This window comes from Pseudophryne corroboree, chromosome 2, assembly GCF_028390025.1.
Source record: "Pseudophryne corroboree isolate aPseCor3 chromosome 2, aPseCor3.hap2, whole genome shotgun sequence".
Taxonomy (NCBI): Eukaryota; Metazoa; Chordata; class Amphibia; order Anura; family Myobatrachidae; genus Pseudophryne; species Pseudophryne corroboree.
Window position 1 is genome coordinate 498,507,260 of NC_086445.1, and position 19,045 is coordinate 498,526,304.

Genomic DNA, 19,045 nt, shown 5'->3' on the forward strand with positions numbered 1-19,045 from the left:
CGAGTCCGCTTGCGAAGCCCCAGCGTCATGCTGAGGCTTTTGTAGAAGCCGGGGAGGGCTTCTGTTCCTGGGAAGGAGCTGCCTGTTGCTGTCTCTTCCCTCGTCCTCTGCCTCGTGGCAGATATGAATAGCCCTTTGCTCTCTTATTTTTAAAGGAACGAAAGGGCTGCGGTTGAAAGGTCGGTGCCTTTTTCTGTTGGAGAGTGACTTGAGGTAGAAAGGTGGATTTCCCGGCCGTAGCCGTGGCCACCAAATCCGATAGACCGACCCCAAATAACTCCTCTACGCATCGCCTGTCCACTGTCGTGTCCATAAAGCTCTTCTGGCCGAAATGGACATAGCACTTACCCGTGATGCCAGTGTGCAGATATCTCTCTGTGCATCACGCATATAAAGAAATGCATCCTTTATTTGTTCTAACGACAGTAAAATATTGTCCCTGTCCAGGGTATCAATATTTTCGATCAGGGACTCTGACCAAACTACCCCAGCACTGCACATCCAGGCAGTCGCAATAGCTGGTCGGAGTATAACACCTGCATGTGTGTATATACCTTTTTGGATATTTTCCATCCTCCTATCTGATGGATCTTTAAGTGCGGCCGTCTCAGGAGAGGGTAACGCCACTTGTTTTGATAAGCGTGTTAGCGCTTTGTCCACCCTAGGAGGTGTTTCCCAGCGCTCCCTAACCTCTGGCGGGAAAGGGTATAAAGCCAATAACTTCTTTGAAATTAGCAGTTTTTTTATCGGGGCACCCCACGCTTCATCACACACGTCATTTAATTCTTCTGATTCGGTAAAAACTACTGGTAGTTTTTTCACACCCCACATAATACCCTGTTTAGTGGTACCTGTAGTATCAGCTAAATGTAACATCTCCTTTATTGCCAAAATCATATAACGTGTGGCCCTACTGGAAAATACGGTTGATTCGTCACCTTCACCACCGGAATCAGTGCCTGTGTCTGGGTCTGTGTCGACCGACTGAGGCAAGGGGCGTTTTACAGCCCCTGACGGTGTTTGAGGCGCCTGGACAGGCACTAATTGAGTGTCCGGCCGCCTCATGTCGGCAAACGACTGCTTAAGCGAGTTGACGCTATCCCGTAATTCCACAAATAAAGGCATCCATTCTGGTGTCGACCCCCTAGGAGGTGACATCCTCATATTTGGCAATTGCTCCGCCTCCACACCAATAACGTCCTCATACATGTCGACACACACGTACCGACACACAGCAGACACACAGGGAATGCTCTATACGAAGACAGGACCCACTAGCCCTTTGGGGAGACAGAGGGAGAGTCTGCCAGCACACACCAAAAAGCGCTATATATGACAGGGATAGCCTTATGATTAAGTGCTCCCTTATAGCTGCTTTTATATTAATATATATATATATATATAGCCATTTATTTTGCCCCCCCTCTCTGTTATACCCTGTTTCTGTAGTGCAGTGCAGGGGAGAGACCTGGGAGCCTTCCTGACCAGCGGAGCTGTGACAGAAAATGGCGCCGTGTGCTGAGGAGATAGGCCCCGCCCCTTTTCCGGCGGCCTCGTCTCCCGCTATTTAGTACATTTAGGCAGGGGTAAATATCTCCATATAGCCTCTGGGGCTATATGTGAGGTATTTTTAGCCTTTTTAAAGGTTTTCATTTGCCTCCCAGGGCGCTCCCCCCCCAGCGCCCTGCACCCTCAGTGACTGCCGTGTGAAGTGTGCTGAGAGGAAAATGGCGCACAGCTGCAGTGCTGTGCGCTACCTTAAGAAGACTGCAGGAGTCTTCAGCCGCCGATTCTGGACCTCTTCTTGCTTCAGCATCTGTGAGGGGGCCGGCGGCGTGGCTCCGGTGACCATCCAGGCTGTACCTGTGATCGTCCCTCTGGAGCTTCATGTCCAGTAGCCAAGAAGCCAATCCATCCTGCACGCAGGTGAGTTCACTTCTTCTCCCCTCTGTCCCTCGTTGCAGTGATCCTGTTGCCAGCAGGAATCACTGTAAAATAAAAAACCTAAGCTAAACTCTCTAAGCAGCTCTTTATGAGAGCCACCTAGAATTGCACCCTTCTCGGCCGGGCACAAAAATCTAACTGGAGTCTGGAGGAGGGTCATAGGGGGAGGAGCCAGTACACACCACCTGACCTGTAAAAGCTTTACTTTTGTGCCCTGTCTCCTGCGGAGCCGCTATTCCCCATGGTCCTTTCAGGAACCCCAGCATCCACTTAGGACGATAGAGAAAAGAGCCAGTGGTCATAGACCTACATGTGGTGCAATTAAGGCACCGAAAGCACCCTTTTCTAAGTGCCATAAAATTATGTTCACTCTGTGCCGTATCCGTTCTCATAATGCAATCTCTGATGTTTTTTCCCCTAGTGTATGTAGGCATAATGGACACAGTATCCAAATTTAGATCCTTATCTGTCCTAACAATCGGCCACAAAGTTTTTGCCGTTCTAGAAATAGAAGTGCTACATGTAATAAAATGGTTTACCCATGGCAATTGTTCGCTATCACATTTCTTACGTCTAGCTGTTAGTAATGTCTCTCTATACAGCTGGCGGTTGACAATAAAGTTATCTCAAGTGCATTGATGAAGGCTCTCATTACTGAACATCCGGTGGTGCCGATCCTTTACTCCCTGCCTAAAATACACAAGAGCTTAGTTAATCCCCCAGGGCGGCCCATCATCGCAGCCCGTAATAGTTTATTCCAGAAAGTAGCGACGTACATTGATTCATTATTACAACCTTGCATTGTAGACAATGAGCGCTACTTGCTTGACACTACTGCTTTTATCAATTATATTAGATCACTGGGGAATATTCCAGTTAATAGTATACTGTGTAGTGTTGACATATCCAGCCTTTACACAGTCATACCTAACAACATGGGATTGTCGGCTGTTCGTAAGTTACTCACCGACAATAGGCTGTATTCCGGACCTGATGTAAACTTTGTGGTGGATTTACTGGAATTGGTTTTGACACACAATTATTTTCTTTTCGATGGCAAGTTTTACTTGCAGGTTGCCGGGTGTGCGATGGGGTCCCCTGTGGCCCCATCGTACGCTAATGCGTATATGTTTTGCGCAGAGAAAGAAATCTTTTTTGATGGTTGTGTGTCTGAATCAATTCTTGTATATAAAAGATATATAGATGATCTTTTCATCATCTGGTTAAAATCTGAGGAGGATTTAGCTCCATTTATTAATGAACACAATAGTTCTAACCATCCCATTAAGTTTACTTATAACATCAGTAAGGAATGTGTTAATTACCTTGATGTACTAGTCTCTGTGCATAATGGAGAGTTACAAACTGAACTTTACCATAAGCCCACAGACCGTAATACTTTATTACATTCAGAAAGCTTTCACCCTAGACCACTTAAGTACGGACTCCCGTATTCGCAGTTCTTACGGGCAGTACGTATTTGTAGTGACAAGACAGCAGCATGTAAGCACATTGATGAGATGGTGATTAAATTTAGACAGAGGGGATATCTGATGGATACTTTATTATCAGCTAAATCTAGAGCTTTGAGCATGAATAGAGAGACATTACTAACAGCTAGACGTAAGAAATGTGATAGCGAACGATTGCCATGGGTAAACCATTTTAATACATGTAGCACTTCTATTTCTAGAACGGCAAAAACTTTATGGCCGATTGTTAGGACAGATAAGGATCTAAATTTGGATACTGTGTCCATTATGCCTACATACACTAGGGGAAAAAACATCAGAGATTGGATTATGAGAACGGATATCACTGGTCTACATACGGCACAGAGTAAACATAATTTTATGGCACTTAGAAAAGGGTGCTTTCGGTGCCTTAATTGCACCACATGTAGGTCTATGACCACTGGCTCTTTTTTCTCTCATCCCCACAGTGGACGTAGATACTCGATAGATCATCGGGTTACCTGCACCACTAAATTCATCATCTACCTCATTACGTGCCCATTCGGGCTATGCTATGTTGGCAAAACTGACCGCACGTTGCGTGAGCGTATGGCCAACCACAAATTAGCGAGTAGGAATGCCCTTTCATCCGGGAATAGCGACCAACCGGTTGCCCGGCATTTCGCTCTGTTACATCATAGTGTAGCTACACTTAAGTACATGATCGTTGATCATGAGCCCGAGAGACTTCGGGGGGGTGACAGGTCTGCGCGGCTGTTGAGAAAAGAATCTCGTTGGATTTTTGAACTTCAGACTCTGGCACCAAAGGGACTTAATGAAACGTTAGGACTCCGCTGCTTTCTGTGAAATATAGGTCAATTTATAAGGTTTTAAATACAATATGAATGGGTATACTCATTTTTTGATAATTTCATTATCTGTGTGATTATAATGGTTGTGCTTTAGAAATGTACCTTGAGCTGGAGGGTTACTTCATTGTGCCATTTTTGTCCTTGTCTGCATATGTTTGTTATGTATTATTTCACTTGGTTATTTTTCTTTTTTATGTACTGATGTTATGTATCCGTATATTTTAAAATTTTTGATGATCCATTCATGGGTTGTATTATGGGTTTGTTTGTATATGTTGCCCAGGTGACGCGGTTCGGCCTGGTGACGTCATCAATAGGCGTTTCCGGCTGACCTGCGACAGAGTTGAGTGCACGTGGTGGGGAGATGCTATAAAGGTATGTTTTTTGTACTTTATGGTTGTAATCTGATGAAGAGGTGAATAAACTTCGAAACGTTATTACTTACCTGCTTGTGCTGTGCAGTGTATTCCGAGTGCCGCCTGCATCGTTTTTCTGTGAAGGACCCGTGGCTAAGTGCGGAGTCAAGGAGGGCACCGGAGCAGTATCGGACTGTGTGGGAGTGCTGCCACTAAGAACTGTATATATATATATATATATATATATATATATATATATACATACACACACTAAAGTTTCTCACTAACAGCATATATATTTAATAAATACTAATCTTTCTTGCATGAGGCTGGACTGTGGAATATTGAATGCGTAAATACTGTTACTATCAACTTTATAAAAAAGTGCATGCTACACATATACAGTATGTGCTAACAGTACGCCATCTAGATAAACATGGATTGACTTTTTTAAATCGTATGAGAGTACAAAAGGATAATCCAGATTGATTGATTAGCTAGCCATTATACTAATTATAAATATTGTCGGAATAATAATCGGTATCCGGTCTTTAGGTCAACAGTTAAAAGGTCAACAGTCAATAGGCTGACTACTATTGGTTGACATGCATTAGGTCGACATGGTCAAAAGGTTGACATGACAATGCTCAAAATTAGATTTTTTTATTTTTATTTTATAGCTTTTTCATACTTTACCAGCCACGTTAACTACAATCGGTAAGGGTAACCTTGCCCAATGCATGGCGAGCGTAGCGACCCATGCGTGTGGACGCAGTACACTAATTGGGGTTCCATGTGCTTGAAAGTAAAATTTGACACAAAAAAAATGAAAAACTCATAACAACCTTTTTCATGTGTCGACCATTTTTGTGTCAACCTTTTCATTGTGTTGACCTTTTTCATTTCGATCTTTTGGTGTCGAACTAGACTCTGTAGCCCTTTTTTTACTGTCAACCCTTTTAAACCACACCCATAATATTCACTGCATTTTTTTTGTGTGATTTTTTTTTATAAGTTGTATGCTTTTGTAGAAGTAGAAACTATCTGATAAGAATAACATTTTTATATAAGAAAAATATAATTGATTAATCAGCGCTTCATTCTGTGCATGAGAGAAGCGGCAGCTAGGACTGTGCTTTATGTGAGCGAGCTGGAGCCAGGTGCAGGGCTGGACTGTTGACTGGTAGTTGGGCTCAACCTGTCAAGACATTGAGGCGGGCCACCCCGGCCCCATAAACAGTGACTGACTGAATACCGGATGGGCTCCGTGGCACGTAGTAGATGGCTGACAGCCTAATAGCTCTGCATTCTGTCTGCAGTGCACTGTAAGCGTGAAAAGAAAACCAGGCCCATGACTACCATCGATGATGGTAAACCATCGGAAACTGCCATCAATGGTAAAAACCATTGGCCACTGGCAGCCGAGCTAAGTACTTTATTAGCTCCTGAGTGCTGTCCACTTTCTCTGTATATGCTATTATTTTTGGAAGGGCACCTGGATAAGCTGTTTATTGGTAACAGGGCATATGGACTGTATTTTATAGATAGAAAGATAAGATAGACAGACAGACAGACAGACAGACAGACAGACAGACAGATAGATAGATAGATAGATAGATAGATAGATAGATAGATAGATAGATAGATAGATAGATACTCTTAATGCTGCAAAAACAGTATTGCCAGGGAGCTGGTGTTCCACTCTCACACCACTGTCTGTCTCATGGTGACAGACAGTGGTGTGTGTGATGACTTGTAAATACAACTGTTGCGGACCTTATTTATCATGGCCTAATGATTAGACATAAAACGCACTGTCAATATTTGAAGGACAGAGGTCCTCAAGGCACCCCAACGGTCCAGGTTTTAGGTATATCCATGGATCAGCACAGATGGTTAAATCAAATTGACTGAGGTGCTAATTAATTCACCTGTGGCCAAGCATGGATACACGTAAAACCTGGACTGTTGGGGTGCCTTGAGAAAGCCTTTGAGAACCTCTATTGTAGTGAATGAAAAGTTCATAGGGGGGTATTCAATTAGCTCCGGTAATTTCTGAGCTATTGAATTCGGCCCCCTGCCTATTCAATCGAGGCCCGTTTTCATCCATTTTTTAGGGAAATTTTCACCAATGCCTTTTCACTTTTTTTTTTTTTGTGTGAAAAGGCATTGGGGAAAAATGTCTCAAAATGGGCAAAAACGGCCCGCGTTTTCCTTGGCTCAGGTGAAAAAAATGTAGATTCGCCAATCAACAGGTTTTTCGCTATTGCTGAATTTTTCGCCTAGGTGAAAAAACGGCCCCGCTATTGAATAGGGCGAATCCCCATTCGCCCTAAAAATACAGGAAAGTCCTGTTTTTTTACCTAGGTGAAAAAAAACTGACCTAATTGAATACCCCCCATAGTCTCTAGAGCAGGCATTCCCAACCTAGGGCCTTAAGGCTCACTAACAGTACATATTTTAGTGATTTTCATGCTTAAGCACAGGTGACTTAATTAGTACCTCAGTTATTTTGATTTAACCATCTGTGCTGAAGCCTGGATATCACTAAAACCTGCACTGTTAGTGTGCCATGAGGACCGAGGTTGGGAATGCCTTCGCTAGAGTCTTCTCAACTGAACCTCTCCAGGTTGTCAGCAGAGCAATATCTGTATCAAATCTATACTTGAAGTATTTCTCCATATTTTAACTGTTGTAGGAAGTCTCCTACTTCATTCTTTTCTTCCCTCACTCCTCCTGTCACTATATCCCACGCACACCTCCTTAACAGGGATGCTGATGAGGGAAAGGGTCATCCCTTCTGCCTGAGGGTTTGTAGCATACACATCTCAGCGTGGGAAGTTGCAGAGGGATAGAAAACGGGGGAGGTAGCTTCAAAGAGTGTGAAGCGACATGCCTGTGGCGGGATTCCCCCTGCCTGAATCTGCAAATGTTATGTAACCACTCAGATCATTGACACGCTAGCTGAAGAAAATATTGCAAGAGGTGGAAGAAGAAAAGAACGTGAAAGCAGAGATAACTTATAGTAATGTGAGAATAGACTAGACAGGGAAATGTGATGCGTGTGCATACAAAAAACGCCTTTACTCCTTGCAGCTGGAAATGTTTCACATGCCTCAGTTTGGAAGGAACGGAAGGATTTTCTGAAAGAATGGGATGTGATTACAGCATTCATTTAGGGAACGATCTACTATTTATCTAGTTGCTGATACGTCACGTGTATTATTTAGACCTCCGTTTTCTTTATGCTGCTGTCTATAGGTAAACTTAATATTAACAATCAAATCGTTCTCCCAACTATACATATAATCACTCTCTTTTCTTTAGTAAGCAAAGAAAAAGGTGGATGTGACGTACAATAGTGCCAAAATAGTGACACAAACTGTTCAACATATGTAGGAAGATGTAACTAACTATTTCCTTATTCGGCATGAAAAAACGATGAAATTATTTCTATCAAAAGTGAGGCAACATAAATCATAGATTGATCAGTAGATCCTCATGTTAATTTGAATTATTATTTTTTCAATGTGAATGAATATTTGACGCTACTGTACCAACCATTTGCAATTTAATAGAAAACAAAAATGTTAATGGTGAACTAACTAGTAATTAGAGATGTGTGGGCTCATATTTACTCAGTTCTTAATGCCAAATTAGCGCAAGTTTGGATTTATCAAGATTTTTCGTATTGCCTATCCAAAACATGTGATAGCCAATAAGATGCCAATTTGAGATCCGAGTAAATTGGACCCCGCACACCTCTCCTAGTAATACGTGGCTATTCAATGGCCAGGACTGGACATATTCTCCACGTGATCAGTCTGAAGAGTTTTGAAACTGACTAGGATGACAGCAATTTAATAAATTAAGCTGCAAGTACTAGAATGTGTCCAATAAGCTTAAAATCAATATCATGGTACAATACTGGCGAAAGGGAGAAAGTATCTACCAAAGAATGTCAATGTCAATAAAATATAAACAAAAGAGTTTTTTTTGTTTGTTTAGGTCTAAATGTTTTCAGAGCACATAATCAAAACTCACTTGTAGGGTGTTGACTGGAAAAGAAGATATAGGAGGAAAGTCCATGATCTGAAGTTCGTGGACATGGCCATTCATTACAACAGCTGGTAGGAAGACACGACGAGCCTTGGTGGGGACACAGGTCTCGTTGAACTCGTTGTACATGAACTGGCGCACAATGGCACTTTTCCCCACGCCTTGGGCCCCAAGAACCGCAATCTTGAAGGTCGTCACCATGCCTCCCTGGGCCGGTGTTGGGCGATTCCCTCACACGGTCCGTGGAGTTGGCAGGATGGTCCCACTGCGGCATATTCCAGAGGCTGCAGGATCAGCCACATTCAGGAAGCATCTCCTTGCAGAGCAGAAGGCTGTATGAGCATAACAGAGAATATCAGCATTATACAATGTGATTTCACGCAATAAACCAGAGTGCATGAGTGTCTGGCCCAACTCTCATCACTAAAGAAGCTCAGATTAGCTTCTTCACACCATAGACCTGATGTGAAGTTAAACATACCCCACTTGGAAAAGGGAATTATATGTGTTTTCATACTGGCCATTTTCCGGAATAATGCATAAGCAAATACAAGTGATGCAATCGTGCGCATTTTGATCACATATGCACTTAATTAATGAGTCCAGACTGGCTTGCAATGTGAGTTCTTACATAGGCAAGGTCGAATGAGGGCTTGTCAATGCAACGGCAGGCGATGGCTAGGGAGTGGGCGAATTTCATGAATATATACATTTTTCTCTGTGCACGCAATGCAGAAGCACATACCCTATATGTTTGTCTTCTGTGCAACTCTGCATCAGGCACACTGTTAGCAGATTATGCTCATAAGAACAACACTTGTACATAAAGTGACAGTTAAAGGGCATAAGAACAGTAATTATTTTATAGTTCTTGTAGTCTGTGTAAGCAGCGGTGAAAAGGTCTCCAGAAATGCCATGTGCAAAGTGTAAGTCAGACTTCAAAGTTCAACCCACTACTTTAGTAACATCTCTTTCAGTAAAATAAACTTTTGTTATTCAGTTTAAAATACTGCTTAATTTAGCCTTATTTATTGCTTATGCTGGGTATACATGATCAGATTATAAGCCAGTCAGACCAACAGACATTTTATCTGACAGCCTGACACCCATCAGATGTCATGGGCATACACTGTCAGGTGTCACACAGTGTACAGCCACATAATATCCGGGTTCCTCCCCTGGGGAGGAGACATTTTCCTCTGCTGTGAAGGAACAGGGGAAAGTCTGCCAGTCAGCTGCGACTGTGCATACAGTGCAAGCGGCCGACATGCAACTTAAATATCACATCGGGCTGACAAGCTGGACGGTACTGCATATCCAACTGATCAATATTTTCAGATCGTTCGTGTGCAAACACAGTTCAGTTAGATTCTGGTCCAATATCATGCGGAATGCCCAGACAAATGTACAATGTATACCTAGCATGTGTTATGAGTGAGGGGAAATTAAGTATGTCTTCAAGACATTTGCCAATTTTGTGTGTGTGAATATTGTTATTATGTTGCTTGGAGTGCACCTGCTTACGTGACTAAGGGAGCATGGAGGTGCAAAATCGGTTCCATTAAAAAGTATAGGATGAGATTCAACCAACCATAAGCTTTGAGCTGGTGCAAAATTGGAGTTTGTTTTGCAAAATTGGAATAACCTTTGCAGAGCAAGGAATACCTAAATGCCCTCTTTATACTCTTCCCAATATAATTTCAATAATCTTCCCGCACAAAGATCTCTGCATGGATTCTCTTTACTTTGCAAGGAACACTGTGGCCAACTCTTCCTCACTGCCACTGTCGAAGTAAAAAATATTACATACACACAACATACAAACTCCAAACAGAGAGGTCTCTGTTCGTGCACATACACGCAGCGTGCACAGGATATACGGTAGCATACGCATTCACACAGAGAAGCCACAAAGACATATTCAACTCATATTCATACAACACATAGAAAAAAAAACATGTTTAGAAACATTTTGTATTAAATTGTATTTATATAATAGAGTGTAAAATCATATATGTATATATATATATATATATATATATATACACACACACACATATATATATATATACACATATATATGTATTATTGGAACGGAACAAGTTAATTATATCATGCTTTGTGTCAAAATGATCAGGAGAATGTGTGGATTCATTTGATAGCTATGGGTAAATTGTGGCACATTAGTTATGACCAAATATATGAATACAAAGGACTTCCTGAGACTTAAAACTGGCTTCACAGCATGGCCCTGGGGGCAAACGCATGTGTTTGCAACATAGGACAAAAGCCCTCACACTGACCTATGAGCCGTCGAGTTCTTGAGAGGTCTGGCCTCTGGACCAATGGAAGAAGATGAAACCCACTGTTGTATACACCCATTATTTTACTGTATAAAAATAGGGACCCAGAAGCAGGCAGCTCTCTGATACATTCTCATACACACACACACACACACACACACACACACACACACACACCCTTATCAGAAGTCTCCTACCTGATGGCTGGCTGCCTGAAACCAGTGAAACTAAGCGTATGTATATTGGCTGTAATTGATTCTTATGTAACTGCAACTGCTTCTTGTGTAACTGTAACCCTGTAACCATATTTATATATGTTATTTTATATGCATAACTTTTAATGTCAAATATATATATATATATATATATATATATATATATAAAAAGAAAAAATGGTGTGTCCGGCACTCAATTCCTTGATGCTGTAATTGCTGCGGTGCCCTCCTCGTGGAGCTTGCTGACTCCACCATGCAGGTACAGAGGTAGACAGGCGGCACTCAGCAGACTTGAAACAGAAGGTTTAAACGAATTTCATTTTATTAGCCACAAGCCGACATGTTTCGGAGACTAATCTCCGTCCTCAGGGCCAGTCAAATGTCGAGGATGCGGATGAGGATGTCGGATCGAGGACGGTGTACTAGCGGTTGCGCCGTGGAGCAGGTGAGTACCATCAGGCTTGTTAGGATCTTGTTTGTGGTGGTATTTATGTATGTTAGTAACACATTCACATTTGACTGGCCCTGAGGACGGAGATTAGTCTCCAAAACATGTCGGCTTGTGGCTAATAAAATGAAATTCGTTTAAACCTTCTGTTTCAAGTCTGCTGAGTGCCGCCTGTCTACCTCTGTACCTATATATATATATATATATATATATATATCTTTGAGTGTTGGACCTCAGTAATACCATGTGTGCGACTGCTTGCTTTCTCTTAAGGGACATAGTGTTACGATGTTCAGCACACTTTTATTGTATATGGTAATAAGATGCACCCTGCGTCCGCAGTATATATTAACGCTGGCATTTGAAATGTTTATTTCAAATAATTAGACATTCACACCACCTAAAGCACCATAGCAGGAAACTAACTGGACAAGGGCAAACTGAGGTGTACTGCGCCCAAAGTTGGTTTGACTCCACAATAGAATTTAGCTTTTTATAAAATGTCTTTTTGCTGTAGTAATGGAATTATGGAAAGTGTTAACAGTTCTCCTAAAACAAGGGAGTGGTGTAAATATGTAGGCTTACCATACTATCCCTTTAAACTGGGACAATACTGAATTACACAGGTTCTGTGACTGGCTTAATTCTAGCCTGCATTTCCCCTAGTTTTAATCAGCCATAGAACATTCAGGAGTATCCCAGTTTAAAGGGATAGTATGGTAAGCCTATACATATGCCATAGAAAGCATGTTGGTTGTCAATCTCACATTAAGATACCTTGCTTGCATAAAACAGTAAATTAAAGCACCTATAAGTACATCATGTCCTACGGATTTGCCCTGGTATAGCTGCTTTGGATATAGAAGAATGCTAAATATAGTTATGGAGAAGAGGTATTAGAGACACATGCATACATAAAATTAGTTATTTATCCATTACTAATCCAAAATCCAAGCAGAAAACAATAGGTACAGAGGTTCCCAAACTCTAACACAGTCCAGGTTTTAAAGATATCCATGCTTGAGCACAGTTGATTTAATTAGTACCTCAGTCATTTTGAATATCCATCTGGACTCAAGCATCAATATCCTTTAAATCCTGTACTGTAATGGGAGCTAAGTTTGATTATCTGGGGAGGTTGGCAATTTGGAAGCAGAAAGTGCTAGGTGTCGGCTAAACCTGCTACTGCAGAAGTACCTGGCCCCCAGCAGAGCTATACCTCTCATAACATTATGGGAGTGCACCTAATAGGTGACTGTCCATTACACATATGTGCATAGAACTCATAGATCAGCACACATTAGGGCTGAAACACACACGCCGGCTTTTGCCGGCCGGGAAAAACCTGGATGGCTTTTTCCCGTGCCGGTATTGTAATTAACAGAGTGAGGGGTAGGGTCCTTTCACACTGCACGGCCCCAGCCCGGCTGCTGGGTTGCAGCCGGAAATATCCACTGGAAGGTCCGGCTGCCGGGCCGGGGCCGTGCAGTCTTTGAAGGCAGTGAACCACGTGTGTGAAGGGGAGCTTTCACACACAACGTTTTTTTTCCAAGCCGTGTCTGCTGCTGCGCATGCGCATAGCATTACTCACGGCTCAAAGCCGTTGTGTGTGAAAGACTCTGCCGGATGGCAAAAAGCCGGACAAAGTTTGCCCGGCGTTTTGCCATCCGGGAGAAACCGGCGCGTGTGTTACAGCCCTTAGTGGCTATTTATGAAGCAGTGAAAAGTGTGGAGAAGTGAGCAAGTGAAGAAGTTACCCATTGAGCTGTTACATATAATTTTATAGAATGCATTTTATAAATGTTACCTTAACACTGATTGGTTGCTATGGGCAACTTCTCCACTGGCTCACTTCTCCACTCTTTTCACTGCTTCATGAATAGACCCCAATATCTCTTCCATGTTTCGTGTTGGCTTTCTAGGCGTGATGCAATGGATTGCTGGAGCTGCGGGAAGCCGGCCGATCTCGGATGTTTTTTTAAAGGGTCAACCAGTTACAAGGCATGGTTTTGCCTTGTAACTGATTGCCCCTTTAAAAAAATCGTCCCAAGATCAGCTGTCATCAAGCACCTCCGGCGATCTGGCACGCCATTACATCCGGCCAAGATCAGCTGTCATCAAGCACCTCCGGCGATCTGGGACGCCATTACATCCGGCCCATTAAAATAGATGGAAACTCTCCAATAATCTATACTGCTTAGGTGATCATTAAATATGTCCTGCTATCTCTGTAACTGGTATTCTAGTAATATGGTGGTTCGTTCTTATAAACTTTTTGCTGAATCTAAAAATGTTTCTGACACCTATCAATTCAGCCGAGATAGTCACAGGAATACATATAGAAACAGTAATAAGTGGATCAAATCCTTTTGCTTGCTATTTCAATCAACTTGCACATTTCTGAGCACTATAATCGTCTCCCTATCTCTACTGCTGAAAGCGGAACATGTCAAATCCTTCACTGTGTTGAAAAGTTAATCTACCCTTCTTCCATATTTTCCCTGTGCTCTGTGCTGCAACCTGAGCATTGAACTGAAGCTGTGTTATCTGTGGATATCTTACACTTAAATAACAGCAGCAAAAGACAGGCTGATATTCTCAAGAACCATATTTCCCTTTACAGTACATCATTCAAGTTCATCAGTCATTCAATGCAGTGATTTTTATTATGCATTTCCCCCTAACATTAAGATGAAAATCTTTACATCTTGGGGGTAATTCCAAGTTGATCGCAGCAGGAATTTTTTTTTAGCAGTTGGGCAAAACCATGTGCACTGCAGGGGGGGCAGATATAACATTTGCAGAGAGAGTTAGATTTGGGTGGGTTATTTTGTTTCTGTACAGGGTAAATACTGGCTGCTTTACTTTTACACTGCAATTTAGATTGCAGATTTAACTCACCACACCCAAATCTATCTCTCTCTGCACATGTTATATCTGCCTCCCCTGCAGTGCACATGGTTTTGCCCAACTGCTAACAAAAATCCTGCTGCGATCAACTCAGAATTACCCCACTTGTACAATGGTTGATTCTAGGAATAATCCACATGCACTTCTGTACGGGTGTGGTATAAAAGATAGATAGTGTCTAGTTAGACAGTCAATAGATAGACACCATATGTTAGACAGACATTAGGTCGACAGGGTCAATAGGTCGACATGAAAAGGGTAGGCAGTACAAAAGGTCGACAGGGTCAAAAGGTCGTCATGAAAATGGTCTACATAAAAAATGTAGACACCATGTTTTTTGCATTTTTGTGGTTTGTGTGGATAGTTTTGTCATCTGGGACCCCCAATTGTAGAAAGGCATACACTCGCCACGCTTCGGGCTCGGTGGCTCACGGAACCAACTCTATGCCAACATGGATAGAGAAGGTAGGAAACAGACCAAAAACATGTTAAATAAAAAAAAAAACATTTGTCTATCTTTATGTCGACCATTTTCATGTCGACCTTTTGACCCCGTCGACCTTTTGTACTATCTACCTTTTTTCACGTCAACCTTTTGAGCCTGTCGACCTAATGTCTGTCTAACATATGGTGTCTATCTATTGACTGTCTAACAAGACACTGTCTATCTATCAACCGGATACCCTTCTGTACAACCCTCGCAAGTTATGGTACGTATTCAGTGTGCCTATCAGGGGTTGGGTATGCTTTGCCGGCGGCTGGGATCCCGGTGGTCAGCATCCCAATGCTGGGATCCTGGACGTCAGAATGCCGGTGTGGGAGGGGCAAGTGCAACAAAGCCCCTTGTGGGCTTGCTGTGCTCACCACACTGCGGGCACGGTGGCTCCCTGCTCTCGCCACAGGTTCTATTCCCACTCTATGGGTGTTGTGGACACCCACGATTGGGAATAGTCCCTGTTAGTCGGCATGCCGACTGTCGGCATTTCTAGCGGTTGGGATTCCGGCGTCGGTATAGTGACTGGCAGGATCCTGACTGCCGATGATGTGATTACATCCCCTCCTTTAAGGGAAAATAGTTTGCAACCTTAGTGTATTAGAATCCATCAATGGGGGTCATTCCGAGTTGTTCGCTCGCTAGCAGATTTTAGCAGCATTGCACACGCTAAGCCGCAGCCCTCTGGGAGTGTATCTTAGCATAGCAGAATTGCGAATGAAAGATTAGCAGAATTGCGAATAGAAAATTCTTAGCAGTTTCTGAGTAGCTCGAGACTTACTCCTACACTGCGATCAGCTCAGCCCGTTTCGTTCCTGGTTTGACGTCACAAACACGCCCTGTGTTTGGCCAGCCACTCCCCCGTTTCTCCAGCCACTCCTGCGTTTTATCCTGGCACGCCTGCGTTTTTCCGCACACTCCCAGAAGACGGTCAGTTTCGGCCCAGAAACACCCACTTCCTGTCAATCACACTCCGATCACTTCAACAATGAAAAATCTTAGTTCGGACGTGAGTAAATCTACTAAGTTTTGAGCAAAAATACTTAGCGCATGCGCGCTGTGTACCATGCGCATGCGTATTTTCGCCTTAATCGCTCCGTTGTGAAAATCGGCAACGAGCGAACAACTCAGAATGACCCCCAATGTGCACACAGATGCTGCTTTTTATAGCTTATTCTCTTTTAGCTGGAAAATGTTTTTTTTCACTTTCATAATTAAATACATCTCACATTGCTGGGAAAAATGACAGTTTTCAGTAGACTCCTAAGATTTGGACTCACACTTCAATAGACTCATAAGACACACTGATACACAGCAAAGCCATAATTGCAATTCTGCTTAATTACATGATACACTCATAAGGAGATGTAATTTATTTCAGGGAAAACTGAGTAAATGAATACAGACTTCAAGCACTGCCAGAACTACTGTATTTATCAGTCTTTACTCATTTCCCTTCTATGAAGCATATGGTCCACGTATTTATCATGCACCATGCTTGGATTACATTTCTTATGTTTTATCCTGCTGAATCAGTATGGATACCTCGTGTTAGCCAGACTGGTTACATTTACTTGCTTTCTTTGCTCACACTTTTCTTTTGCTGTATACAGGTGGGGTGGGAGATTATCAGCCCGGGCAGCTTGGCAGGGGTGTGGTATAATAGATAAGACAGTGTCTAGTTAGACAGTCAATACACAGACAACACATGTTAGACAGTCAAAAGATCGACAGGGTCAAAAAGGTAGACATGAAAAAGGTAGACAGTACAAAAGGTCGACAGGGTCACAAGGTCGACATAAAAATAGTCACCATAAAAAGGTAGACACCATTTTTTTTTTGCATTTTTGGGGTTTGTGTGGATAGTTTTGGACCCCCAATTGTGGAAAGGCATTCGCTCGCCACAAGGTAGATAACCAACTCTATGCCGACATGGATAGAGAATGTATGAAAAAGTTCAAAAACATGTAAAATGTAAAACCTGTGTCTACCTTTTTTATGTCTACCATTTTCATGTCGACCTTTTGACCCTATCGACCTTTTGTACTGTCTACCCTTTTCATGTCGACCTTTTGACCCTGTCAACCTAACGTCTCTCTAACATATGGTGTCTATCTATTGACTGTCTATCATCCGGATACCGCTTGGCAGCAGTTGAATACAACATTTCAAACAGGGGAGACTTAAAAATTGTGTCGTCACTTATACAAAACTGAACAATTTATACCCACACAATAACAAAAGATCTGGTAAGCATACCATGTGATAAAACCATGTTATTAGTAAACCTAGTGATCAGTAATCATGAAGGGGCTGATTCATAGTGGAATCTTTTGAATTCCGCATGCTCCAAAAATGGGAGCATGCAAGTAGGAGCAATGCGCAATTTGATCACACCTAAACTTACAACAGGAAAAGAGGCGTGAAAAAGTGTTCTCACATAGGCAAAGATCAGTGAGGGCGTTCACCATCATATTCATTCATGTGACTATAGAGCATTTAGGAGGCATAACTTTGCACCTAGAAAAGGGCAGATGGAAGTACTGTATATTCCAATGATGATGGCTTATGGCAAACCAGGCACATATGTGACAAACACAGAAGTGGGTGCAATCTTGAGAGGTGTGCAGTTCTGATATGGCCATAATTATGCAATATTTGAGAGTGCACGCTCCTTTTGATCTATACATTGCTGAAAAACTTTCATCACTGCATTTCAATATGTTGCTAGCTAATTTTGGAAATAGTAGAGGGTCACAGATAACTTACCATTAGATGTTGTTGGCCGAGCACTTCTCACTCTGGAGAAAAACTCCTTGGTGGCAGGTACTGTTGTTAATGCATTGTGCAGCCAGACATGTATTTATGATGAAGAGTTTGTGTCTAGTATTGGTTGGGGAAAATCACAGGATGCCATAGACTTGAAACTGGGAATGTGCTGGTCAACAATGCCAGCAACCTGTCCAAACAGTACACAGCTTCCATCAATTTGTAATCAGAGGTAATGAAAAGCCCTGGCAATAATTGTGGGGCTTGGACTCACATCAGAGTGTCATCATGTGATATCAACTGTACTGAAGTCACGGTATGGGACAGGCTTTGCTAAAAGGCCCTTTGTTGTTAGTGTGAGTATAAATACCTACTTGTTTATTTTATTAACCATTACTTGTACAGTAAATTGTGCATCACTTTACAGAGACAGTGTTATTATTATTATTATTATTATTACATTTTATTTATAGGGCGCCACAAGTGTTACGCAGCGCCGTACAAAGGACAGTACAGGGAGACAAAACTTAGCATAACAGTAATGAAATAACAAAATTGGAGTGCAGGTAACAAAGAGCACCACAGTTCTCAAAACATAATACAGCTTAGATGTAAGTAGTGAGGGAGTGATCATCGTACTACTTGGGGCTGGCAGCCATAGATAGAGAGGAGCCTTTACCAGTAGGAGAAAAAGCAGGTAAAGATGGTCGCTGATTGAAATGTGTCGAGAAGAGGGCTTAGACAACAATAGGAAAGAGGGCCCTGCTCTGAAGAGCTAACAATCTAGTGGGGAGGGATGACAGACAGATGACATGAGGTGCAAGCAAGCAGGAGGAAGCCTGATGGCAGTATGCAAGCAAAGCAGAGATGTTCAAGGCATGGGGTAGGGGGATGGAGGAGCAGCCTAAGGACTAGGTTATGCATTGGAGGGGTACGCTTTGATAAATAGGTATAGTAGGTAACAGTATACCTATTCACATCAGTCTAGCACTACTGGAACAATTCCACACACTAGCATACCGATACCTAACACACACTAACATAACATGACCTCATACACCTAGCATTTTTACTCCATATGGCGCAAGATGCATGGCATAACAAATACTTTTTTGTGACATTTGAATCTAATTTACGTTCTAGCCGCACATATATGCGCTTAGTGTCCTAGGTAGCTCGTATTAGTATTTCTGGCACAAAATAATTTTTATAGTCACAGATT

The 19,045-nt window shown here is 42.4% G+C and overlaps 1 protein-coding gene across 4 annotated transcripts in view; it reads right to left on the reverse strand.

Moving 5' to 3' along the window:
• The window catches only part of RASL10B (RAS like family 10 member B), a 231,776-nt gene that overhangs the window by 53,857 nt on the left and 158,874 nt on the right, over positions 1-19,045 (reverse strand). For 3 of the 4 annotated variants that reach the window (XM_063953990.1, XM_063953989.1, XM_063953987.1), the window contains one exon: positions 8,671-9,017. In XM_063953990.1, the coding sequence (XP_063810060.1) occupies positions 8,671-8,886 (216 nt within the window). In that variant the 5' untranslated portion in view covers positions 8,887-9,017. Of the gene's footprint in view, positions 1-8,670; positions 9,018-17,823; positions 18,014-19,045 lie in introns of all 4 variants that reach the window. The other variant, XM_063953988.1, reaches the window with a different exon arrangement.